This window comes from Panthera leo, chromosome A3, assembly GCF_018350215.1.
Source record: "Panthera leo isolate Ple1 chromosome A3, P.leo_Ple1_pat1.1, whole genome shotgun sequence".
In the NCBI taxonomy this organism is placed as follows: domain Eukaryota; kingdom Metazoa; phylum Chordata; class Mammalia; order Carnivora; family Felidae; genus Panthera; species Panthera leo.
The window spans coordinates 51,302,498-51,328,718 of record NC_056681.1 but is presented as its reverse complement, the minus strand read 5'-3'; the positions used below and the strand labels follow the sequence as shown (position 1 = coordinate 51,328,718).

At 45.5% G+C, this 26,221-nt stretch overlaps 1 protein-coding gene and 1 non-coding gene across 4 annotated transcripts in view; one reads left to right on the top strand and one right to left on the bottom strand.

The window, feature by feature from the left end:
* SH3RF3 (SH3 domain containing ring finger 3) overlaps positions 1 to 26,221 on the top strand; it is a 371,367-nt gene that overhangs the window by 108,557 nt on the left and 236,589 nt on the right. For 2 of the 3 annotated variants that reach the window (XM_042931822.1, XM_042931823.1), the window contains 2 exons: positions 24,743 to 24,788; positions 24,993 to 25,350. The exons of the other annotated variant lie outside the window; for it this stretch is intronic. In XM_042931822.1, the coding sequence (XP_042787756.1) occupies positions 25,060 to 25,350 (291 nt within the window). In that variant the 5' untranslated portion in view covers positions 24,743 to 24,788; positions 24,993 to 25,059. The remainder of the gene's footprint in view (positions 1 to 24,742; positions 24,789 to 24,992; positions 25,351 to 26,221) is intronic. 3 annotated transcript variants of the gene reach the window in all.
* Positions 4,635 to 4,769, bottom strand: LOC122216752. Its single transcript, XR_006201095.1, has one exon. It is a non-coding gene; the product is annotated as a small nucleolar RNA SNORA1 (small nucleolar RNA).

Sequence of the window (26,221 nt, the reverse complement as noted above, 5' to 3'; positions counted from 1 at the left end):
AGTGTTAGGAATGGTTCTGTGCAGAACCAGCCTCTTCCCGATTAGACAGGTGCAGGATAGTCATGCTTCAGGGTTGCCAGTCCTGGTCCAGGTGTGCCCGGCACCCTCTTCCCTTTGTAAACTTGTGCACGAGTGTGCTGGCACATCCATTCTGACAGACTGGCTGTTCAGACAGTGCTTCCTCCAAGCTGCCCTTCTTGGTGTGCTCTTATTTTTCATATTAGCAAACTGAGCTTTTCATTATTCCTTGTAGGTATTGAAAATGTTTTTAATTGTGAAATATAGCATGGAACAAAAGAACATCTAAACATTATGCTAAGTGAAAAGAAACCAGTTGCAGAAGACTATATTATATTATCCTGTTTGTGTGAAGTATCTAGATTAGGGACAGAAAGTAAACTACTGGTTTCTTAGGGCTTGGGATGAGGGTTGGGAAGTTACAGGGTATAGGGATTCTTTTTGAGATGATGAAAAATGTTCTAAAATTGCCTGTGGTGATGGTGACGCATATCTGTGACTGTATCAGAAACCACCAAATCACCTGATGGATGGTTTATGTCTATATGTCATATATCATATGTGTCAAAAATGAAGGCAAAATAAAGATATTTTATGATAAATGAAAAAACATGTGCACAACTTCTCAGATGATACTAAAATGAACACTCATGTACTCAGCAACCAGAACCAAGTGGAGTATCATACAACCCAGAGGTCTCATTTTGCCCCTTCTGCCCCAGAGGTAACCACTGTCCTAAATGGTGTTAATGACAATGTGTGTTTGCATCCATCCCTCAACTAGGTATAGTTTAATTTTACCTATTGGTTAATTTTGTACATAAGGATTCATACGGTACCTATTTTGTGACTACTTTTAAGCACTGTGGTTTAGATATATGTTGCCATAGATTATTCCTATTCACTGCTACATATAATTCCATTGTATGAAGAATACAATTCATGCACCCATTCTACCATTGATAGCATTTGAGTTGTTGGGTGCCATTATGGCCAGTACTGACATAAGCATACTTATATTTACCTCCTAATGCACACATGCAAGGATTTCTGTAGAAATATCCCTAGTAGCAGAATTGCTAGGCTATAGAGTCCATGCATTTTTATCAATGATAGATAATACCAAATAATTTTTTGTCAAGAAGATTGTGCCAGTTTATGTTCCCAGAAGCGAGAGGTGACAGTTACTGGTGTTCCATGTTTTCAACAACACTTGGTATTCTCAGGTTACTAATTTTTGCCAGTCTAGTGGGTATGAAACGGTATTTCAGTGTGTGCATTTTCCTGATGATCAGTGAGAATGAACATCTTTTGTATATGTCTTCCCATATTAGTTAGCATTTACTGCATAACAAACACCCCCAGAATGTAGAACCTTAAAATAACATCCATTTCATTTAGCCAACAATCCCGTGTGTTGGTTGAGATTACCAGCATAGCAGGAATGTCTGGGGACTCTCCATGTGGTTTCTTATCCTGCAGAAGGCTGAGTTGGGCTTTTCATGCGGTGAATGATAGGTTCTAATAAACAGCAAGAGGGGGCAGATGCCATTGTGCACTTTTTAAACATCTGCTTGCATTGTAGTGTTGCTGTCTCATTGGCCAAAGCAAGCCACCAAGGCTAAGTTCAGTTTGGAAGAGAATTTTCCAAGGGCCTGGATCCAGGGAGACATGAATCCTGTTGGAGGACATTATTACACAACCCACCATAGTACCTACTTCCTGTATTTCTTTAGGATGTTGGTCTTTTATATTGCTGGTAGGAGTTCTTTATATAGTCTGGATACTAATTCTTTGATAGTTATCTGTGCTAATTTTGGATCAATAGAAATTCTTTTAATAAACAAGATCAACAAAATAATAATAATGGCATGTTTTCTGGGCTAAATTTGGAAAACATTACAGTGTGAAGTAAATACAGAAAAGTTATTTATCTCAAAGGAGGAACTAGAATCAAACTCCTAAAACTTAGTAATTTAACTTCTGTATCTGTTATAACTTAGTAATCAGCTATTTTAAAAAGCTGCCTACATGGAGATTTAGGATTTTTAGGAATATTAAAGACCCAAGGGGAAATTAGTATTGGTTAGGTGGGACAAAAACTCAAATCAGTTACTTGTAATAAACTTAAATAAGTGCAACTCTTTTTGAAATTCTCTTTTTAGATTCTCTATATTAACCTTGTGTATTTAGTAATATACATATTGTACTCTACATAACTTGGTTTTCTTCCTAAAATTATCTTTTAAGACAATTTGATATACTCAGAAAAGTACAAAGTTTCTAAATATTTTGAAAAAAATACATTGATGTATAAAAGGATGGATATTAAGATTTTAGACTTTGAGGGGCTCCTGGGTGGCTCAGTCGGTCAAGTGTCTGACTCTTGATTTTGGCTTAGGTCATGATCACATGATCTCATGGCTTGAGCCCCATTTCGGGGCTATCAGTGGAGAGCCTGCTCGAGATTCTCTTTCTCTTTCTCTGCCCCTCCCTTGCTCGCTTGATCTCTCTCTCAAAAATAAATAAACTTAAAAAATATTCTAGACTTTGAGTTCTCTTCCCCATGTTTTGCTTATTTAAAGCAAAAATACTCCCCAAACGCAAGATACCCCAAACACAAGATAAATATTTCACCATTATAACAAAAAAAAGACTGTTTGGGCTTAATCTAGAACTTTTACAGGGTCCAACAGAACCAGAGTTTATTTTTTCAGAGGAGTAGATAAGTGCAAACTCTCCAAATTTATTGAATTTGATGTTTACGAATGAAATGATTTCCTCATCCCCACAAGTGCTTTGTCTTCTTGAAAGGCTTCAGTTTTATCTTCTTTAGAGATGCCTCACTGTCCCAGTTTGCCTGGACCTGAGGAATTTCCTGGGACATGGGTGCTAAACCCTGGGAACATACCAGGCAAGTTGGAAGCTAGTTGGTCACCCTCTTCTTCACAAATTTCAGAAAGTAAAATTCATTGGTTTGGATTCATGCCCACATCTCTAGCCTTTAAATGTGCTTAACTTGCTTAATTTCCTTCTTTGATTATTTTTTTTTTGCCCCCTAACACAAATCGTTCCTGCTGGAGGTGGAAATATTCAGGAAGCAGGGCCCCGGGACTGGTTGTGTGGAGTTGGCCTCGGGAGGGTGTGTGTTGCTCCAAAACGGGCTGGTGAGGGCTTTCCTTGTTGCCCAACGCTGACAGTTCCCAGTGCTGTTCATTTTGTCACATAGGCAGCATAGTCGCATTGCCTACGTTCATGGTTTTCATGTTACAGCCACGATTTTAAAGCAGCATATTCTGATTTTTCTCACTTAATTTAGTAGTCTCTTGGTTTAGATTGCACTTGGGGCTGTGCTTAGAGTTTTGATAAAACTTAGTTGTATATGTGTCATTTTGGAAAGGACTGTTTGGAAAATAGGACATAGAACAGGTGGTTATAAAACCACCAGATCAAATAGAGATCATGATTTCTCTTTTATTTAGAGGCAAATGTTGCTATATAGGTTGACATATAAAGATATATAATACATAATTTAAGGAAATATTCAGGAAGTAGAGACTAGGGAATACGTATATGAGCATTTTTTCTTATGATGCATTTTCTTCATTCTAAAACTATTATATTGTTTAATTTCTGTCTTAACAGTTCCTAGATCTGCCCTATGATGTTGTGCAGCTTGTGCACTGCACAACTTGGAGTGGGGGGGCGGGCAACTGTTCACATTCCAGTTATCCTAGATTTGTCTTGAGAAAGGGATGCCTTTTCTGACTTGCATAAGAATGCTCCTGGGCAAATGGAAGCCAGCATGACTGCCTCCCTGACCCTCCCAGCAAAGGTACTTTACAGAACACACGAAAGAAATAAAATTTTTCTTCTGCTTACATTTTATAGCCTTCCCTACCCTCACTGTAGTACCTCATATCTCTGACCTGAGACAGTTGATTTGTTTTCTAGTTTTAACACATAGCAGCATAATGGTATAGAGCACAGAGCCAGGGGCCAGTGCTGCAGTGTTCTACCTGCACAATCCAGGGGAAGTTACTTGCCCTCTCTGTGCCTTACTTTCCTCATCTGTACAGTGTGGGTGGTTCCTTCCTCAGTGGGCCATTGGGTGGGTTAAATGAATGAATAGGGTAAAGCACTCGCAACTGTGAATAACATGTTGTATGTAAATGCCACAGCCTTGTTCAGCTTTGCCTCTGCATTGGTCTAATGCACAGCTGTGTTTAGTAAGACTGAATCTTTTTTTTTAAACCAATACATTTTTATTTAAGGAATTTTATGTGTGATTCCTTCTATAGCCAATCACCATAGTTCCTCAAAGTCAGAATCATAATCTTCAATACGGCCCTTTTAAAAGGAACTTTTTTTGTTCATCCGTAGTTCACTGTCAGTCCAGAGCTCTTCAGTTTGGCTTCTTTGATCTCCACTTGAATATTGGGCATACTTCAAAAATTCCCCATCTCTAATCTTTGGGATCTAGTTTCTTTATGTTAGGACCCTAGAAGTCAAATTGTAAGAAGTGCACTGATTGTGCACTGATCTAGAATTGTTAGTCCTTGTTTCTAATATTAAAAAGTCTTGTTGCTTCCCCTCCATGGCTTGAGCCCAGCAGATGCTGTTATGGGTCTCACTGTCACCACGGCAATAAACTTGCTGTGATGGTAGCAAAATGTGTGTCTCAGTGTAGCCGCGTTAACAATCTCTGGACACCATGAGTGACAGTGCCCATTTCCATCTAGAATGAGGCTTTAGCAAGACTGCACCTTAAACTCTGATTAATAGGTAAGGGCACAGGTAGAGAAGTCATGACCTATTCCTTGACCCCATGAGAAGAAGGCCAGGTCAATAATCATTGTCTTTGTCTCTTTTCTTCTGGGATTTGCTTCTCCCTGTCTCAGCAGCACCCCTCCCCCCACCCCCCAGTGTGTGATTGTCTATTTATGTGCTGCTTCTCCTGTGAGATGGAGCCTCTTCTATGATGGAAGCTTAGATTTCCAGGACTTTGCCAGGTACATGGCAGGGGTTCAGGGACATTCAGCTTCAGCGAATGGATTGGGTCTCCTCTGGGATTTGGGAGGCACTGCCTCTCCAGGGCAGTATTTTCTCTCTGTGTCATAATTCTCGTGGTCAGGCCCAGCCAGGCGGCACTCACCACATACCCCATTCTGGTCTCAAAATCCAGAAAAGTGCTCCGGAAGGATATTGAACATCCGTGTGGGGCTCTGTAAGTATCATTTACATCAGAGCTTAGATGGCACTTTTGACCCTGAGTCAGAGTTGTGACCTAAGCAGGAGAGGAGGGTTCTTTATGAGGAGTTGTGCAAGCTCACAGTCCTCACAAGGCTAAAGGAGAGGCCGGCGTGCCTGTGCCATTATGTGTGTGTGCACACATGTAGTTCTTTCTTCGTGTGTGGGGTTTCTCTTACCTTATCAAATGTAGGCAGCAAGTTGAGGCCAAGAATGGTGTGTTCATTCCATTTTGGTGTTTCTCAGTGAGGTCACCATACCAGGATCCCAGTAGACAGCTTCTCATTTATTGAATGAAACTTGGGTAAAGCTGTTCTAAGAACAGAGGGCATTGGGCATATTAATTTTTGTCAAGTTTGCCATTAGCAATGAATCTCCGGGTTGTTTTCATGTTAGTAGTCAGTATAAATATCTGTGAGGCTGTGAACACATTTAGAATTTCTAGTCAACTAACTAGAAAATCATCAGCCACAGAAGATACAAAATTAGCAAATACCTATCAAAATAAACTCGACAGTTCTTATCAGACATGCCATAACCTCTATAAATATGAGATGTCAAATGAGATGTACCTAAGAATTTGGTCAACTTTTAGAAACTGTTGGAGAGAACTTTCTGAGTTGTTTTAAGCAAAGGAATGATCAGAAGTGTAGAAGGCCCTCATAGTAGCTTTCAGTAAGTACTGTCTGTGGCTGGGTCCAGAATCCCAGCTGGGGTGCGCCTTACTGATTTAATGAACATAATAACATGGAGCAAGCTGCCTGTTGCTTCTGCTTTTAATAGCAGAGGTTTTCAGAGAAATAAGCCAACTAAATTGGTTTTTCTTCTTGTCTTTTTAATTATCCCTGCTCCAGGCCAGTGAATCGAGGCATAGTGGTAGGAAGGGAGAGAACATCTTTATTTTCTTGCTGCAACCAATGGTATATACCCTTTACCCTTTGCTGTGTGTGCTTGTGCACAAACACACATACTCTCTGTCCACCCTCTCTCTCCTGATCACAAATGTGAGTGCATATTTTTTCACACCGGCTTTCTCACAAGCCTATAAATGCTGCTCTGGAGAGACTGAGGGTGTGGCCCGTGCTGCTGTGGCCTCAGTGCCTTTGCAGAGCACCCGCGTCCTCAGTGCATGTTCCCTGAGCTGAGAATGAGAGAAAAAGTAGGTTGACACCACACTGTGAAGACACTGCCAGTTCCGTGGAGCCCATTGCCCCACCAGTGCTGGCTCAGCATAATTCCAGGAATCCAGGCGGCCGCTGCTGCTGCAGGAGTCCTGAGGTGAGCTCCGAAGGCATTCTGACGTGCCAATTTAATGGGATTTTAATCTCATTAGGGATGCAGACGAAGCACTGTCATCGCTGGAAGGAACGTAAGTGATTCAGGCTCATGATTTATTTAAACATGGAGGAAAGGGCTCCTTTAGTGAAACAGGAAAGTATCTGAAGCGCAGATACTTTACGGTGCAGGCGCTGCCAGGTCCCTGGGTGTGGGTAGCCCAGGGACCCCTTGGATCTGGGTGTGTTGGGACTTTGAGAGCTTCCAGAGAATTTGTTTAGAGGATTGTGCCTTGGTTTTTATTGTTACTTTTCTTCTTAGTCTTGACGGCCTAAATTTTATCTCCTAAATAGTTTTTTCTTTTTCTCATTTTCTCTGGATGGAGTTAAGCTTTATTCAGTGAAAGGGAAAACTTCAAGCTGTTGATGAGTGAACCACTAGAGAAAACAGCAAAGGAGGATTTTATTTCAAGGTACCTTAGGTGCCGGAAGACAGACAGTGGCATCTCTTGTGTCCCATTGCCCCAGAGACCAGCTGCCATCCACTGACCGTATTTTTATGCGTATTCATGAAGGGAGATGGATGGAGCCTTGTAGGGAACCAGCAGCTCTTCTCGGTGGCAAGGCTTTAAACTACCTCTTCCCTTCACACTGCCCAGCTTGACCTCCACTGCACCTGAGTCCTCTCGGAATGTGCCCATCCACTTAGTGGCAGCCTCAACACCACCAGAATCCCTCTTGTCCACTCCAAAGTCTCTGTTCACATCCTGGGAAAATGCCCATTGGGCCAGGAGTTGGTTTTTTTTTTTTTTTTTTTTTTTTTGTGCCACGTGGGCACAAAGATAAGTCCTTTTTGGAGAGGCTAAATCAAGCCATTCAGTCCATCATGTGACAAGGAAATAATAAATCAACTGTCTGCTTTTCAACTCTGTGGGCTTCACAAGAAGAAAGAAAGGAAGCAGCCTTGAGGCCTCCCTGTAAGGGCAGCTGCCCTGTGTCTGTGCAGTGCCCACAGGGAGGGGGCAGGACCAGCCTATGTCTGGGCTGGAGGTGGTTTGCTGGGGGCAGTCGGGGAGGGGTGGCCTGAGGGGAGCAAAGCTAGTGTTACTTTCTTCCTTGAGTTGTCTGGGGCCAGGATGGTTCTGCCTGCCACTAGCTTCCTAAAGAAAGTTCTCTCTCGTTCTCCATGCATGGTGTGTACTCTGTAAAGTTTCTGGCATGTTATCCATTTCCTGAATTACACAGCTAGAGCTTCCCCTATCTCAGTTTCCCAAAAAAGCAAGTAACCCAAGTGCAGAAACCCAGACTAAGAATATGTTTTATGTAAAGGAAACAGAGACGAAGTTCAGGTGGAGATTGTATTGGAAACTCCTTTTCCCAGATGAGTCCCCATAAACAACGGCATGCTGCATCCTGAAACCAGGGTCAGGGCTGTCCCCAGGCCCAATGTGAAGCCCATCACCTTGGCTTTTGTGCCAACCATTTTGGGAGACTTTTCCCCCTTTGGTTGGCACCATGCTTGTGCACACACACATACATGTGAGTACTTTCTCTTTTGTGGCTCAAGCAGCCTTGCTGTCCCTGGACCCCAGGAATCTGCTTGCCCTTTGGAAACAGGCTTCTTATAAAGACTTTCAGATTGAGGGAAAGGGAAAGACCCTGGTGCTGATTTGGCTCAACTGTTAGAAACACCAAGGAGCTGCTGGCTAGTAAGACTTTAGCCGTCAACCTATACTTATATAAGGATAAATTTACCTTAATGACCCCTAGAAACAAATACATAGTGCCAAGACTTCCAGGCATCCTTTGCAGGGGTGAAATGAATGTTTACTGAAGGGATATTATTTGGGCAGGTCAGTATGACAACCAGAGGAGATTGTGCTCAAATTTTCAAGAGCAAGAAGCTGACAAGTCAAGAGGACTGCTAAATCTAGTGAACCAAGGTTTCAGTGAGGGTCTCTGGAAACTGAGAGCCTGAAGGCTTTCTATTCCTTCTGGGTATTGGGGAAGCTTCCTCCTGCCCTCAGCTCACTGCTGTCAAGGCCAGGCTGACTCTATGAGCTGGCGAGAACCGTGTGCTGCTGAGGGACGCAGGCATGGTGTCACGACTCCAGTCCTCACTGGTAGTCCTGTCCAGCACAGGTGACTAGCTGTCTCTGCAGTCATGGCAATTCCTGTAGCCTAGTTTCCTGTGTTGGGATGTGGAGCAGACCACCACATGTGATCCTGTTCTGATGCAGCTGGTTGCCTCCTGCCTCTGGGAGCCCTACTCTGGCTAAGCTGTGGTGGCTGAGCTGTGACTGTCAGAAGGTCCTGGTTTGTCCAAATGCAAGACTGTACACAGTGATTTAAACCAGCAAGCTGTTTGCTACTCTTAGTATGGGTACTCCCAGGTCAGAGCAGGCACATGACCAGGCTTGGCGGCCTAGACTGGGCTGGGGGTTGGTGAAGGCATCTTCTGAGCTCTGACTGCCTGTGGGGAGCTGCTCTCATAGAGCTAATTGGCTGTGCTATTCAACCACCATATCCTGTGGTTGGGGTTTTGCCTTTAAGAACAAATTGCAGAGAGACTGTCTTTTAGGCCACTGCTTTCCCTGATTCTGTCCATCCCATGCTCACCATGCCCTTCTACCTGGGTGGCCAGGGGAGGATGGCTCTGCATCCACCTTCGGGTAAAGGCAGCTTTCAGAAGGGAGAGACAGCTTTGGGCTAGCAGGGGATCTGGTTTTCATGTGACTTCATCATGAGATTTTTGATACACACCTGCTGTCAGATCGTAAATGATAGACGCGACATACCCATGCAGTTCAAGCTAAATCACAAAAGCTGGGTCAGGGGATTCATAAGGCTCAATTCTCAAATAGTGTGTTTGTGCTTCTATAGCCTCTGGGGTCTGACAGAGGAGGCTCTTGGGCCCTGAGATAATGTTGTGGCTGGTTCAGAGCCTGCAGACAGAGGCCTGGCTCTGACACCCTCTGGGACCACCACTCAGAGCTGTGTTTGTGTTGCGGGGAGTCTTAAAAACCCACAAAGAAGGCAGGCTGGGGTTCCTGTGGGTTCTCTGTTATGATTCCCCTGTGCAGTATGACACAGTGATACATTGGCCAAGCTACGATATCCTAAGAGAGTGTTCACAGAGCACTTTTTCTCACAATGCCCTGGAGTTACCATGTTTCAGAGGCACTTTATGTGGGAGAAGTTAGTGGCAGGGAGGAGAATATGAGCTAAATTAAAATAGAATGATTTCTATACTTGCTCTTTCTGCCTACAGAAGAATTTTTTTCTTTGATTTTGTTCATTTCACTTTTGTTACATGGAGGGTTCAAATAGATGACTGTCAAAGGGGCTATGTATGAAAATGGGGCCTCCCTTGATGTCTGTGTTAGGGCTACATGCCTGGCTCTGTGTGCTTCTAGTATTTGGGCAGCGTCAGGCTGAGGGACGGAGGGCAGTGGGCACTGCCTGAGCCCTGTATGTGATATACCAAGAGGAGCAGGGACCCAGGCTGAGGCACCTGTGTTCTTGGATGCCTTGAGAGCTTTCTCTGCTTATATTCTCTCCTGCACCTACCCCAGCCAGAGAGATCCTTCGCAAGTGGTACCCTGAATGTTTTTTTGGTAGAGAGATGCTTGCAATGTTGACCTCAGCCTAAAGCAGAGGGGTTCTTTAGAGTCTTTTCATTTTCTAAATTCTTAGCACATCTTGGTAGTAAATGCATTCCTGCGGCTTTCCTGGTGGTTATTTATAAACTTGCAGTGCACTAACTAGGCTTGACAACCCTGTCACTTAGCCTTGTCCCTGGTGGAAAAACCATGCAAACTGTCGCCTGAACTCCAGGGCTGGTGCACAGTCTCTGCTGACCCTTGGCTGGGATGCCAGGTGTGGAGAATGAGGGGGTATGTGACCTTGGTCAGGGGGCTGAGTGGGCCCCATTGAGGGACCCAGGTGAAGGGTCAGTATGCTGTGGGACCAGGTGGGATCTAGTAATGGGCAGGGCAGCTGGTGGGTAAGCCATCCCACACACCCCGGGATGGCAGGTCATGAGACAGAACTCTGAGGCAGCCGCAGCCAGGCTGTCACAGTGGAAGGGTGCAGGAATAGGCACACCCACCCGAGGGGCCAGTGCCGCAGGCAGCTCTGATCCTCCTCGCACAGGCTCTGAGGAGAGAGTGGGCAGCACAGAGCCTTGTGCTTCTCTGGGAAGCTGGAAAGATAAACTCCCCTGTGTTTTCTGGGGGAGTCAGAACCAGAAGAGCTTCTGTGGGCTCCTGGGAGGGAAGGAGTGGGTATCCTGCTGTCACCACTCACATGTGTCTGATGCTATGAAGTTCAGAAGGCACTTTCAGGGAAGTTCCTTCATTCTTCACACTGCCCCATGGAGCCTTGTGTGGGTCATTATTGCTCTGCCTCTGAGGGCAGAGCCCTGGGCCCAGGTGCCCCCAGGAGGCACTGGTTCCAGGTCCATGTCCTCTGGGAACAGAGAGCAACCCAGGCAGAGCAGATGGTGCCAGCTTTCATTGGCTCAGGGGACTGTGGTGGAAGAGTGCCAGCCTCCGAACCTGCGTATCTGGGCTTAGCCTCAGCTCCGTGCTCTTGCAGTTGAGCTCGGTGGTTTTTTTGTGTTTTTTTTTAATGTTTATTTATTTTTGAGAGAGAGAGGGAGACAGAGTGTGAGTGGGGAGGGGTAGAGAGAGAGGGAGACACAGAATCTGAAGCAGGCTCCAGGCTCTGAGCTGTCAGCACAGAGCCCAAACCGGGCTCAAACTCACAAACCATGAAATCATGACCTGAGCCGAAGTCTGATGCTTGACAGACTGAGCCATCCAGGTGCCCTCCCCTTAAAAAAAATTTTTTTAACATTTAGAGCTTGGTATTTTCATCTGTGAAGTGGGTACGAGGACATCTTTCACGTAAAGTTCTGACCCATAGGAGAACTGATGGGTCATTTAGGGACAAAGGAAGCACATGGGAGAAGCTGCCCGCAGCCATCCATAGGGTAGGGAACAGGGAGGAGGGCAACAGCATAGGACTTGGCCTGGGATGGCTTACACGTGCCCAGTAGCCTTGTACAGTGTGGGGCACTGCACCATGCAGGCCTTCAGACATTCTCTGCTCTGTTACACAGATCTGGGAGTCAAGCCCAGGGAGCAGTCTTTCATTTGGAGTGCTGTAGATAGAGGGACAGAACCCCTTGCTGATGGTTCTTCCTGCCATGTAGAACAAAGCACTGATGAAGAGGTGAGAAGAGGTGATTGTCCCCTTTCTGGGCTCAGGGAAGCCTGCATGCTAGCATTTTGCTGAACAGCAGGAAGCAGGAGTGCTCATCAGTTGTGAAGATGGCATTTCGTTTGTTTTCATTGTAGTGGAAGCAGAGCGCAGTAAAATGAGTCAGGAGGGGTCTTCATTTGGCCAAGGCACATACCTATAATCCCTGCTGCCTCCTAGCCACAGTAAGCAGCTGGAAAGCAGGACAACACCAGCAGATGCTTACAAAAGGGGAGGGATATTCAGGTAGAAGTGCGTGGAATTGCAAGAAGTCTTATCTGGCCTTTGACAGTGTATGCGCTGGTGAACCCCCACCCCGGCTGAGCAAGTCAAGTTAGGACCCTGCTGAGTGGGCAGGAAGCCCCTTTGTAACATACCTTTGCTCATCACACATGACAAAATCCGTGTGCTTCCTTCCTTCCCTCCCTATTTTATTTAGAGATGCAGGTCACTCAGACTGGCTGTGTGGATGTGTGTGCATCCCCCACAGATGGAGGGTTTCTTTCCATTCAGCCTGAGGAAGTCATGTCTGTGTTATTTGGCTTTACGCCCATTGACTGAAATCCACGCTACATCACACAGACCTATACTGCTGGAAACCTCTGTGAGGAAGGGGGAAGTCCACTGTGAGTGGGTGATACTATAACAGGAAAAACATGTATCACTGGATGGAGTCAGTCCTCCACCTGGAGCTCAGGCCAGCTTCAGTGTGGCAGGCATAGGAGGGGTGCAAGAGCAGGCCTGGGCAACGAATGACACCTATTAGTGTATGGCTGGGCTTGGATTCAGGAAGCGGCCTGTGGGATTGTGCCCCCACCCCATAGTGACCCTGCACAGATGTCTTGTGAGGTAGCCCACCTGGCTTTCAAGGAACACCCAGAGAGTGGCTGGGGGCCTCTGGTTTTCTCTGCCTGTGACAGATGCACAGTGTGTTTCTCTTTGAGCTTCCTGAGCAGAGCAAAGACTGCAATAAGTTAAATGCTAGTGAAGCCCTGGGTGAGGCCACTGGTCATGGTCCATCTGTCTACCCTCATGTAGGACCAGGAGTTGAGAGCTTCCTGTCTAGGGTGAGAATTAGTGACTGTCCTCCTCACACAGTTACCCCATGTTTCAGAACGGTTCTATAGCATCACTCTGTTGCATCTTTAGACATCTCCATGGGAGGCGGGTGGATGATCCCCATCCTACAGAAGGGGGAAGGAGCCCAGCAAGATAGCACTCTGCCCAAGTGCTGGATTCAGTGTGTGGTGGTACAGGGACTCTGGACAGAACTAAGGTGTATTTCCCTTGAGAGTATTATGGGATAAGAAATAAAACAGAACTCCAAGCTCTAATAATTCCATCTGTAAACTCTGTCTGGACAACACACTAATTTGTAACTATTTCTTCCTGAGTACCTGTGACACTAACTGGGAAGTTCACTTGCCAGTGAAAATATATGTCCTTGTAACATCTATTTAAAAACCTTGTTTACTCCAAGACTGTTCAGAGTTCTCAAGTATTCCCCTCCCATTTCTTCCCTAGATTTTAGCTGCCTTGAGGGCAAAGAAACTGTTGCCCTTTACATGTTGAGATCTCCCAAACACTACTGTGATTCTATCACAGCCCTGCCTGCAGAGGATAAGAAATCCCCTTTTTATAAAAGTGCATGTTATTTTGTGCATTTAGTAGTTACTAGTCTTGTTTAAGTGGGACATGTAGTTAAAGTGTGGCTCATTGAGAATCAGTTAAATGGCAGGCATTCCCAGGCCTTGCTTATGGACTCATACAGTGTCTGGGAGCTGGGAGCACCCTGAAGACCAGATCCTCTAACCCTTTACTTACAGTGGAGAAACCGAGGCCTCAAAGGGCCACTGGGTCTGCACTTCCTTTGTTATATTCTCCGGGCTGTACTGACACAAGAGACATTCTGACAAGTGACGTGGATTAAAAATCCTTCAATGAGTATGCAGCATTTTATTCTATTCGATCAGGAGAAAAGGCCACAGGGCTATAAGAACCAGGTCCCCCAGCAGGGCAGAACACAGCAAGAGCAGGAGGAAGTGAGCCAGGGATCCTCCCTGACAGGCTAACAAGAATGCACAAGCCTAAGGAGCCTCTGGACCTCGGTGAGGAAAGGCCACAGTGCTAAGGTCTTTCCTGCTGAGGTTACAGTTGTATTTTTTTAAACAAAGTCTTAAAGAAGACCATCATCATTAAGATTCTGCATTTAGATATCTCAGGCTTGAAAACTTACAGGGAAACTGCTTGCCTAATGGGTTTTGTAAATGTGAGGGATCAGTGTCTCAGATGACCATTATTCAGAAGCACCAGATAGACATTATAATGAGGACCAGGAGCTCCTCACAGCACATGGGTCAGCCCAGCCTGATTGCAGAAGCTCGGAGGTCAGTCATCACACCCTGCTTTGATGCCCCAGTGGCCTCTTATGGCTCCCCACTCTCTGTAGACGGGTGAACCTATCTAGGTCCTTCCCTTGCAGCCTGGGATCCGAGGCTGATTCATGTCTCATCACTGCAGAGATTTGTAAAGAGTAATTAAATGGCTGGAATATGGAGACTTAAAAAAAAAGCCTCTTGTGGGTTAAAGTGCTGAAGCATGGAAAGATTCATTCTCTCTCTCTCTTTTTTTTTTTTTTTTTTTTTTTTTTTTTTTTTTTTTTTACATGAGGAGCTAAGTAGAGACCTTGCTCAGGGTTTTCACTGCCTGAGCAAAGTGGGTTGATAGGCTTAGTTCATTCTCCCTGGAAAGCTTCCCAGGGAGGAGACTGTGCTAGAAGGGGCTGTCAGCTGTGCCATGTCAGGCCCTGGTCAGGAGGATTTAGGAGCCTCACATGGTCTGTGACATGCATCCTCTGAGTCTGTTAGTGATCCCCCATCTGCCTCAACACAGCTGTCCCCTGAGTCTGTGAGTGCTCCCTGTCTCCCTTGACATCATCCCTATGTGTCCCACTAAGCTTTCCAGTGATCTGGTGCCCAAACCATGGAGTAAGCAGTCGGTATCAGTAGACCCAGATGATTTTGTTAGAGACTCAATTTTTATACATGAATAGGTATATTTTTTAAGAGTTTATTTGCTATCAGAATGCCTCATGTAAAAAGCCCACCAAGATTCCAGGAACCAAGAGAAAGAGCTAGAGCTTGTTAGCTAGGAATGGCTTTGACATACTAGAAAATGTGCTTTTGGCCCAATTGAGACATACCTTGGCCCTATCCTGGTGAGTGGACTGGATATTTCTGCTTTCTGGGATAACTCAGGTCAGCTCCCCACTGAAGCAGGGAGAAGATTCTCCAGAAAAGAGAAGTTCATTGTCCTCCCCCTCCCCAAAGCGGCACTCGTCATGGCTGCAGGTAGATTGCCTCTGTGGTCACTCTGGCAGTAAGTAGAACTCTAGCACCCAGGGCTGTTCAGATTAAATATTCACTGTCTTCCTCAACCCAGCATGACATTCAGAGGCATGGACATGGTCTGCATGTGTTTGTAGCATGTGGCAAACCCTTGCCTCTTACCTGTAGCACCGGATGTTGTCTGGACTGGGTTGTCAGACCTTCTCCCCTTACCCTCCAGGCTCATCACTTTGCAGATTTCTCCTGTGTGGGCTTGCTCACTTGGCCTGTTTGCTATGTGCTAAGAGCTAGCAGGTAGAGCTGCAGTGCAGGAGGAGACCTTTGGTGATCCCTAGACTTCACTGGTATCCTGAGAGCTCATTCTTCCCTCCTTGTTGACATTTGGGAGACATGCTGTGCTCCAGTGTGTGGTGTGGTCATCCAGCCCAGATTCCAAAACTTACATGTATGTATACCCAAGCCCACCAACTTAGGACAAAAACAAACCTCACCCAGAACCCTGATTTCACTCAGCCTATCTTTAGAGGTCAGGGCCCATCTTGGGGGAGAAACAGGAAGGTGATGCTGATGACTGAGTGGTGTTTGTGGGCTTACTGCTTCGTGTCCGGCCTTGTCCTAGGTGTTCTTATCTGTGAAGTGGCATGGTCACTGACCTCCATTGCCAGGATGCTGATGCCCAGGGAGGTGGCATCCCTGCTCAGAAGTGTCAGATCACAGTCCCTGATTCAGAGCCTGTGCTTTCTCTAGGAATGGGTGTGACTGTCCTGCAGGGAGCCTTTGGTCCTCTTCCCTAAGACAGCAGGGCCCCCACCACTGCATTTGGAAACCCTCTGCAGAGACTGCTGAGTGCCCAGACCAGCACCCACCTGGTCCGGCAGAATGGACCTCACCTCTACCCCTTCTGACAAGGCATCTGGTGCCAGTGCCCAAAGTGGCCTTGTGGCCTTGTCCTCAATGCAGTGTCCCTGGGTCACTGAGAGATGGCACCAGCAAGCATGGGGTTTTACAGTGTTGCATGGTGGCTGCCACATGCCCTGGCTTTCCAACTGTCACCTACTTCGAGTTATGAGTGGAGTTTTGGGCAGTTCTTGTCAGGAAAAACTAGCTTGAAATAGATTAATCCTAGGTTTTGTTTCCCCAGTCTTTTAGCATAGATAGGAATCTTCTTGTAGATCTGGAAGTCACCCCCAGCAGCTTGCTGGTGGATGCATGCAGGCTTTCCATAGCTGCACCGTCTCTTGAGTGGCCAAGAGGACAAATGTCATTGCCTACACTAGGGGACCCACATGTCACAGTTCCACCTGTGCCTTTCTTCTGTCCTCTTGGACATCACAGAAATCATCAGGCATGGGCAGACACACACATCACATCATCACACATACACACACACACACACACACACACACACACTCCACATCACATATACCCATACCACACACACATAAACACATATACACACCACATATCACACACACACCCCCACACCACACACATATACACACCACACATGCACCATACACACACACATATATACACCACACACACAAAAACATACCGCATATCACACACATACACCACACACATGTATACACACCACACACACACATACACATATATACACATATACACACACCACACACATGTATACACACCATACACACTACACACAAATACACACCACACACCACATGTATTCACACATCACACACAGACTATCACACACATGTGTGCATACACACCACATACACCACACACACACACACACCACATACAAATACACATCACACATATTCACACACCACACACAATCACACACATGTGTGTATACACACACACCACACACCACACATATTCACACACACAGTTCATCGCACACATGTGCACATACACACCACACATATTCACACATCACAAACTATCGCACACACATGTGCACACACACACACCACACCACACATATTCACATATCATACACAGTCCATTGCACACACATGTGCACACACACCCCACTCTGTCCAGCACCCTGGCACCAACTCCCTTGGCACATGCTGTGGCACTTGACAAAACACCCTTGCTGAATTCTGCTCCCTGCATCTCAGGTGCCTGAGTTATCATCAGAATCGCCAGGCTTTCATTGTTAGAGTTGTGCCTCCTTTCGCCATTTCTTCAGTGTTAGTGGTCACTGTTGGGTGAGGCCCTGTCCTGAGATAGTAGGCAGTGGACATGGGAGGGGGTGGTTTGAAACGGGAGAAGGGTGGGCCTCCTGGGCAGAGGTTATGGCCAGTCCATGGAGCCTCTGCTTGCAGGGCCTGGAGTGCAAACAGCATCCCCCACAGCCCCTGCCCTCTCATGACCTCAGCCAGCCCCGCTTCCATCCCAGCCCTTCCACCGTCTTCCCTCCTCCCAGTGGAGATGGGCTTGGTGAGCCCCCGACTGCCCACCCAGACATCATCTCAGACATTGAGACGAGCTGCTTGCTGCCTGCCTCGGAACTGATGGGTGTAGGCAAAAGCACTGGGACATTCCCAGACTCCCTTGTTTGGTGGGTGCTCACTTAACCTGAGACTGAACCTTTCTGCTAGTCACTCACACTAGTCATTCACACTTCACTTGGGGCTTTAGTCAGCCTGGGGAGAAATTACAGCTCAGGCTCCCAGAGGCTGAGACTAGGAAGCCTGGTGCTTCTCCCTCAGGCTCCGCATTTAGTTGAGGCTCAGTAGATAAACGATGGGCGAATTTGTTTAATGAATGAAGTCTCAAGGCCAATGCTACACTTAGTTATAAGCTCTCAAGGTAGAATTTAGAACCCAGGGTGCTCAGGCTGCCAGTGGGAAGTCAGGAGTCTTGTTGGTGGTGAATTTTATAAAGGAGATGATGTAGGCATGCACAATGAGCCTGCGGGTACTGGGTGCCTCCTATGTGCTTTCTGTGCCTGACATGTCCAGTGCCCTTCCCAGCCTCCCCAGGTCAGCATTATTACCCCACTCTGTGGATGAGAAACTGAGGCACAGGGAGGTTGAGGAGCTTGCTGAGAGCCATACAGCCTGGGCTGGAGCAACCCAGCTTGGGTTGCTTGGACTGTGGCTCCTGTGGCTTTTTGAAATGGGGTTGCTTATGTTTTCTTGTTTTTGAAAAGTATGAGTTAAGAAAGCTCTGAGGATTGTTGGTGGAAAGAAGGGGTGGAGAGGGGCTATGTGTTAGGATTTAAAGTCCCCAGGCAGAAAGAAATGGAGGCAAGGACCTATGGCAGCTAACAGAAGTGCTTACCAGCTGCCCAAAAGCAATCACTTGAAAAGCCAACAAAATACAGCAAAATTGGAGAAAAGTGGACTTTCCCTAATCACTCTTTCTCTTCACATAAATAAAATATCTAAAAGTGAGATGGTGGAAGCAAACACTATAATTCTAAGTATCAGCCAGATATTCACGTTGAGCCCCATACCCTGTACCTTGTAATGGCAGAGATGTCCCAGTGCAGGGACTTGGGTGCTTCGTCTGTGAAATGAGAAGTTATTTGAGGCCAGTGGCCTGGCCCAGGGTCCCTGAAAGCCCAGGTCCCATTAAAGGCAGTGAGGGTGCCTACTCTCCTATATGATGTACATGGGGCCAGGGAAGTCTGCATTTGCTGCAGTGAGGCGGCTGACCCTGACACAGAAGGTTCCTTCGCTTCGGGTTGAGTTTTTAGCCACATGTTATCTGATTATAGTCAGAAGTTATGATGAGCAGCTGTAGGTTTTTCATCAACAAAAATGAAAAATTATTTAATACAGTAGATTGATGCATATAAGCATTAGTCTGTGGTATCTGGAGGGTCGTGAGGAATATCAGCAGGTGGGTGACAGGGTGGAAACCATGGAGCTGGGCCACAGATCTCTCCCAGTTCCAAATGTGTTCAGTTTAAAATATTTGTGAGTATTGAAAAAAGTAAAAGTGACCTGCCAAGTCCCAGAGTGCAGAAGCATGCTTTTGTGTGTGTGCGCATGCATCAGCCTGTGTGTGTATGTGCCATAGGAGATCCTTCTAGTGCATGAGACCAAGGTGCTGCTTGAAGCTGGAGAATCCTCTGACTTGAAGAGACTTGTTCCTAACTACAGGACATGACAAGTGACACCTACATTTGGAAATGCTTCCTTGGATGCATCTTTAATCTGTCCTTCCTCTCTGTCTTCAGCTCTGGTCACTTTCCCAAATCGAGTGAGGCCCCTAAACTACTGGGGACGGGTAGGGTGCCTGTGTGCCCAACATTGAGGCTACATGAATGGCACTGCTCCAGGTAGGGCAGGCACAGCCTCTGAGTCCTTCACACTCAAAAAGGTAGCTGAGGAGCCAATGTAGAAATAGATTTAGGAGGGTTTTGTTTCAGGCATTTCCTTCCCTTGGTTACTGAGTGGTGATGTGGCCTGAAGCTTGCTTTATTAACAACATACCAATATGTACATCAAAAGTAGAATGGACAAATAAATTGTGATTTATTCAATTAAAAAAAAACAAGAAAGAATAGTGAATGTGTGAGCACATGTATGAGAGCCACAGTGAGATTTATCCTACATTATTTAATCATCCTCCAAATATTCAGAGCTAAAGACCAATGCTGCAGGTAGCCACACTGCTAAGGACAGGGGTGATTTATATCCGCTGAGCGGTAAAGGTTACTGTGAGTGATCCAATTTGTCTACAAATGTGTGTAAACATCAACTTTTAATTTGCAAAACTACAAAATATTTATAAGACTTAAGAATAAAATCAGGGGTGCCTGGGTGGGTCACTTGGTTAAACATCTGATTTCAGCTCAGGTCATGATCTCACAGTGCGTGAGTTAGAGCCCCATGTTGGGCTCTCTGCTGTCAGCACAGAGCCTGCTTTGGATCCTCTGTCCCCCTTTCTCTCTACCCCTCCCCTGCCCATTCTCTCTCCCTCTCTCTCTCTCTCTCTCTCTCAAAAAAAAAAGAAACTTAAAAATAATAAAATCATACTGTCTATGGACAGACATGGATAAAAGCATTGATCAATATTTTTTCCAGTTTTATTGAGATATACTGGATATATAACATTGTGTATGTTTAAGATGTACAACATAATGATTTGGTGTATGTATTATTGTGAAATGATTATCCCAATGAGTGTAGTTAATATTCATCACCTCACATGATTACAATGTTTTTCCCTTGTGATAACTTTTAAGATCTACTCTCTTAGCAACAGCATCAATTAATAGTGGAATGTATTATTAATGAAATCATCCTGAATTCTTCCCAAGTCTGATGGGGGCCTCTCACTAGTTGACAGGAAGTCAGGAAGGTGATCTGTCAGGAAGGTGGTTGAGCTGAGTCCCTTCCTATGGGTGATGTTCCCTGTATGCACTGGGATTTGTTATTTTTTAAAGGAATCTCCCTCCCTCCAAATAGGAAATACATGTCAAGGAAGCAGACAGGGCTTCCTGTTAGATTTATGGGAGGGGGTCACCCATTAAGGAAGAGGGCAGGAGCCAAACACAAACATGACCAGCTTGAAGAAAACCCAGACAAACCCAAAAGTTAAAAACTGTGTAGCTTGTAAAAGTCCTGGGTACATAGAGGGAAGAAACAAATGACCAAAAAAGAGACACCCACTGCCCCCACCAGGAGAATACCTTTTGCTGCTAGGCTCCTCTTTATAAAGACAAAATCAGTGTTTCTAAGAGAAAGATGAAAAATCTGACTTTTGTGCTTTCCTTTTTTGAGTGTCTTCGCTCCCTGTCAGCAGAACCCTGCTTCCTCTGGCTTTCAGTGCTGGCTACCGCTGTGGGGGAGCTGGACGGTGCAAAGGACGATGGGGAGGGAGCAGCAAGTGGGGGGAAGCTCAAGTGTTGGCCCTCCAGGAAAGACTTCCTTCAATATTCACTCTTGCTGATATTTATGATGTTAAAAAAGAAAGAGGAAGAGTAACAGGCTGGGATGATTCATCTTCCCTAAACAATTTTTATATGGAATCGAGATTCCTGAGTCCTGATTGTTGAAGTGATCTTCTCTTTCTTTTCCTTCTTTTATTATTTTTTACTCGGTTATTTTTGCTTTTGTTGCCCTTGCCTTTGGTGTCAAATCCAAAAACTCACTGCCAAGACTGATGTCAAGGAGCTTTACCCCATACTTTCTTCTAGGAGTTTTATGGTTTCATGTCTCACATTTAGGTCTTTAATGAATTTATTTCTGTGTATGGTGTAAGAAAGTGGTCCAGTTTCATTCTCCTGCATGTGACTGTCCAGTTTTCCCAGTACTATTTATTGAAGAGACTGTCCTTTCCCCATTGCATATTCTTGCCCCCTTTGTTGTAAATTAATTGACTTTATATTGGTGGATTTATTTCTGGGCTCACTGTTCTGTTCCACTGATGTATATGTCTGTTTTTATGCCAATCCCATACTGTCTTGGTTACTATAGCTTTGTTCATCGTTTGAACTCAGGAAATGTGATGCCTCTAGCTTTCTCTTTTCAAAATTGCTTTGGCTATTCAAGGACTTTTATGGTTTCATAAATTTATAATTGTTCTATATCTGTGGAAATGCCATTGGAATTTTGACAGGGATTGCATTGAATCTGTAGATTGCTTTGGATAAATCAGTAACATTAATTCTTCTAATCCATGAGCACAACATGTCTTTCCATTTATTTGTGTCCTCTTCAGTTTCTTTCATCAATGTCTTACAGTTTTCAATATACAGAAGTTTTACCTCTTTGGTTAATTTTATTCCCAGATATTTTATTCTTTTTGATGCAGTAGTAAAATGGGGTTGGTTTTTTTCCCTCTGGGATTTTTTTTTTTTTTTTGGACAAATGTCCAATGAGGACTTCTTAAGCCATTAAACATGCTGTGATGTTGGTGATGATAATTATCAAGCACTCCATCTCCAGGCAACAGCTTTTTTTCCTTACTCCATGATGCTGTTATCTTATATAAACACATGGCATAGAAGCCATATTTGGGGTTTTGAAATGAGGCTGTTGGAAGTTTGTGCCTCAGAGGCAGGCCAGAGGGGTCAAACAGTGGATTCTCTTTAACTTGGGTCTTGGGAGAGGCTACTGGGGATGGAATTGGGTTTCTGAGTTCTCATTCATAATTTTTTAGAAGTGATATAGAATGACTATCACAAATCAAGAATGATGGCAGCAAATTGGATAACCTTGCCACTCCCTTGGTGGAATAGAGGGAAGTCCTCCAACAAAATGTTGATATATCTTCACAGCTGTATTGAGCACGTCATTCTGGGGTTTCTTTTTGGGTGGCTATGCTCTACAATTTCCTCATGTTAACCCTTGGAAAAGCCAGCTCCCCCTTGCTTCTGATTCTAAGCACCAGAGAAATATAGTTGCCAAAATACTTGCACATCTTCAGAATTGGGACCAAGACTCAAGAAAAGTCATCTGGTTAAGCCCCACTGTCTCATGGCAAAAAAGCAAAATGTAACTGGGACTCATAAGCCAGCTGCATAGAGAGAGAATTCTTGGCAGTACAGAAAATTAATGAAGCACTAGAGAAGAGAACGTGATGAAATACTTAATAGGTTACAAATTGAAGTGCCTCAAAGATCAGATCTGCCCAACACTGAATGAAGTAAATGCTGTGACATTTCCCCCCAGTGTGTTCAGTTCCTTGCCAGGGAGAAGAGGGGCCAAGCCTCCTCTTCTACCCCTGCCATCACCTCCCTGCCAAGGTGTATGTGGTTTGGATCAGATGGCAAATTGGGACAGCATGTAGCTAGTCAGAAGGAAGATGTGGAGGGGGTATAAGTTACGCTGTAACACCTGACGTGTGTCCTCCTGAGGGTGAGTCTCTGGTCGCCTTGGGATCTCCTGGGCATGGGAAGGGTGATCCTTCAGAAAGCAGGAAGCTGCACGTGGAGGGTCAGGCAACTCTGTGGGGTGGTCATGGGTTGTAGGGCTGCCCAGAAAGCCTCTGGTTGCCACAAGAGGGAAACTTTCCTCTTGCTTCTGCTGCCTCCCCTGGAACTCAGAGCCTCGTGACTTTCGTGAGCAGAGGCTGCCTGTGATTGGCAACCAAAGCCCAGGATAGCAAGTCAGAGCTGGTCGTAATAATCACAGGACACCATGGAAGTGTGGGCTCCACAGGGATGCAGCATGGGTGCTAAGCAGCTGTCAGCATCTTAGCCTGCCTCCAGGCCTCCCTGGCTAGTGTCTGGAACTTCCTTGGGGGATCAGCCCTGATTCACTGACTTAACTCCTGCTGTTACTCGCTTTTATCTCTCCCTCGCTGGGGATGCTGGGCCAGGCACGGCATACCTGCCCGGGGAAAACCAAACACAGAACTTTGTTAGGAGTGTGTGACAAAGTAATCCGCAATGAACCCCATCTGGTGCCTGTCTAGTGAGCAGGGGGAGAAGATGCAGGCTGGGCTTTCTGTGGCTTATTTCATCTTATACCTGGATCACAATTTCTTTTTAATTTTTATTCAAATTTTTTGTCACCATTTATTGGATGTTTACTATATGCCTGCCACCGTCCTGAGTATGATTTCCTCTCAGACTGGCCATCTTCCCTTCACTGCTTCCCACCTGAAATTTCCAGCCAGTGATCATGGAGAAGCAGGAGAGCCTGAGCTGAGAAATAGCAGGCACCTGTCTTCCTGGAGTGTTTGCTAATCAACAAAACAAGGTGTGTTGATTTGAAATGGAAAAGCGACAGGAACCCAAGAAAGAGCTGCTCCAGAGAAGACTTGCTCAGCCCCTGGGATCCTCCTGCCTTGCTTGTGTGATATTTGTAGACTTCTCTGTGTTTTCGATACTTTCCTCAGAGAAACTTAACCCCTCTCATGGGAAAGCTGGATAGATGTGCAAAGAAAACATAAAATAAAAAGCTCAAAAACACAGTAAAATATTTAGTGGTTGGTTTTTTGGATATGAACTTTAAAAAAATTGATTCAGGGACGCCTGGGTGGCTCAGTCACTTAAGCATCTAACTTCGGGTCAGGTCATGATCTCATGACTCATGAGTTTAAGCCTCACATCAGGCTCTGTGCTGAGAGCTCAGGGCCTGGAGCCTGCTTTGGATTCTGTGTCTCCCTCTCTCTCTGCCCCTCCATGCTCATGCTCTGTCTCTCCTTCAAAAATAAATAAACATTAAAAAAGTTTTTTTCAAAAATTGATTCAGACCATATTGCTTGTTTCCCTGAAATCAGTGGAATATTTTGCTACCAGCCAGCACGAAAGTAGCAGAGAAAAGACCTCTTTGGACACCCTTGAAATTGACTATAAACTGGTAGTCAAAATCATATCTTGGCCAGGACTCCCTGGAGGGGGTGTGATTCAGTCACCAGTGTAGCTTGATGTTTAGCTATGGAGGTTGCATTGAGGCTCTCACCCCAAGTTCTCCCCCACTGCTACTCACTGCCTGTTTGCACAGCAAAGCCTGTGTGACATCATAGACTTCTGTGCTATCATTATTGACACCTAACATAAAATGTTTCTGAACAGAATATGTTCATCCTGTGACTTGATTATTGGAAATGGCTGGGCTAGTCCATAGGAGGAAGTGAAATTCTAATGGCTCTCCACAAGTGTTCTCAGCCTGGGATTCTCTTTCTTACCTGTTGTTTCAGGGTGCTAATTGATCCAGTTCAGATCATGGAACCTTCAGGTGCATAGGTGAGTGCTGACTGGCTGAGTGACCTTGTGGTGCTGTCCTGACCCACGCCCCATGCCACCCACTAGCCAGGGCAGTCCCATCTGTCTCTGGCCAGCTTTCTGGATTAGTGGAAATGGCGATCGTCTGAGGGGTGAGACTTAGCTGAGGTTCAGACCTCCCTGGGCCTTTCCCCACTGATTGTCTGATCGTCTTTTTCCTATTAGACAGCTGCCTGCTTTTCTAGGCCAAATCTCTAGCAACTGCTGCATCAAAACCTGCTTCTGGGAGCTGATGGTTCCACATCCTGTGAGGAATGCCACCTCTGAAAAACAAGAGCTTCTGAAGAATGGAGCTGGAAGGAATGTCACAGAAGCAGATTATGCCCAGACTCATGGCAGGGTCCCACTCACGCAGTCAGCTCTCTTGATGGGTTTTGTGGTGTCCATGTTCCGTGGGGTGGGGACCAGTGAGGAGACCTTCTGCCTGCCTGTTCACCACTGGCACTGGAGGCTTGTTTGCATTCTCTTAGTGAGAGCATCTGGGATGAAAGGAGCTTTTGTACCTTTGAAAATCCTGTCTCAAGTGAGTAAAAAACACCTGCTTTTAGACCTAAATATAGTCACTGATAATCTCCTTGACCATCAGTCTGTAGTAGTCATGGAGACAGTGCAGCCCTGGCTGTTTGTGGTCTGGGAAGGGGCAGATGTTCATGCTCCCACCTTCTTGTGGGGTATCAAAGATCTCATGTGGTTATAAAACTGGCTGGGGAAGGTGGGTAAGTGAGGAGATCAGGAGCCCGAATGAATGCATCTCAATAAAAATAAATCCCGTGGCACATGGTGTGACATCAGGTTTGGTGTTTGCAGGTTTTGTGGCTCACTTTCTTCCACTAGCAAATGTTCTTTAATGTCCCCCCGAATCAGGACATGCTAACCTCCACAGTGAGGGAATCTCAGAGGGTTCATTTGTTCCCTATTAAACTACTAGAAGAAATCAAAAGAGGGAAAAAATGGCCACTTAAAAATTGGTTTTAGTTTTACAATAGGATAGAGACTAATACAGTGTCCAACAAAGTTGTTTACTGAGTATTTAGGGTTGAAGAAAAATTAGTTTGGGATGACTGTCTGGGGCGTGACTTAGGTCAGATTTTTAAATGACCTGTATGAGAATTGAAGGCACTGCTCATTAATTCGCAAGGTCATAGGCCTGTTCTAAGGATTATTACATGCTTGTTTTACCAACTGTCAGGCTGGGGACGGCCAGGCTCATGTGTTGCTGTAAGCAGCAAGGTCTGGTGGGCACAGGGCCCTGAGGCAGAGGTTTTCCTGGACCTGCCTAGGGGGAGCGTGTCCCTAGAGAAGTCCTGAAGCCTGGATGAGATGAAGCAAGGTCATAAAGGGGATGTATTGATCCATGTCTGCTTCTCAGAGGTATATGAGGTTGGATATAATGA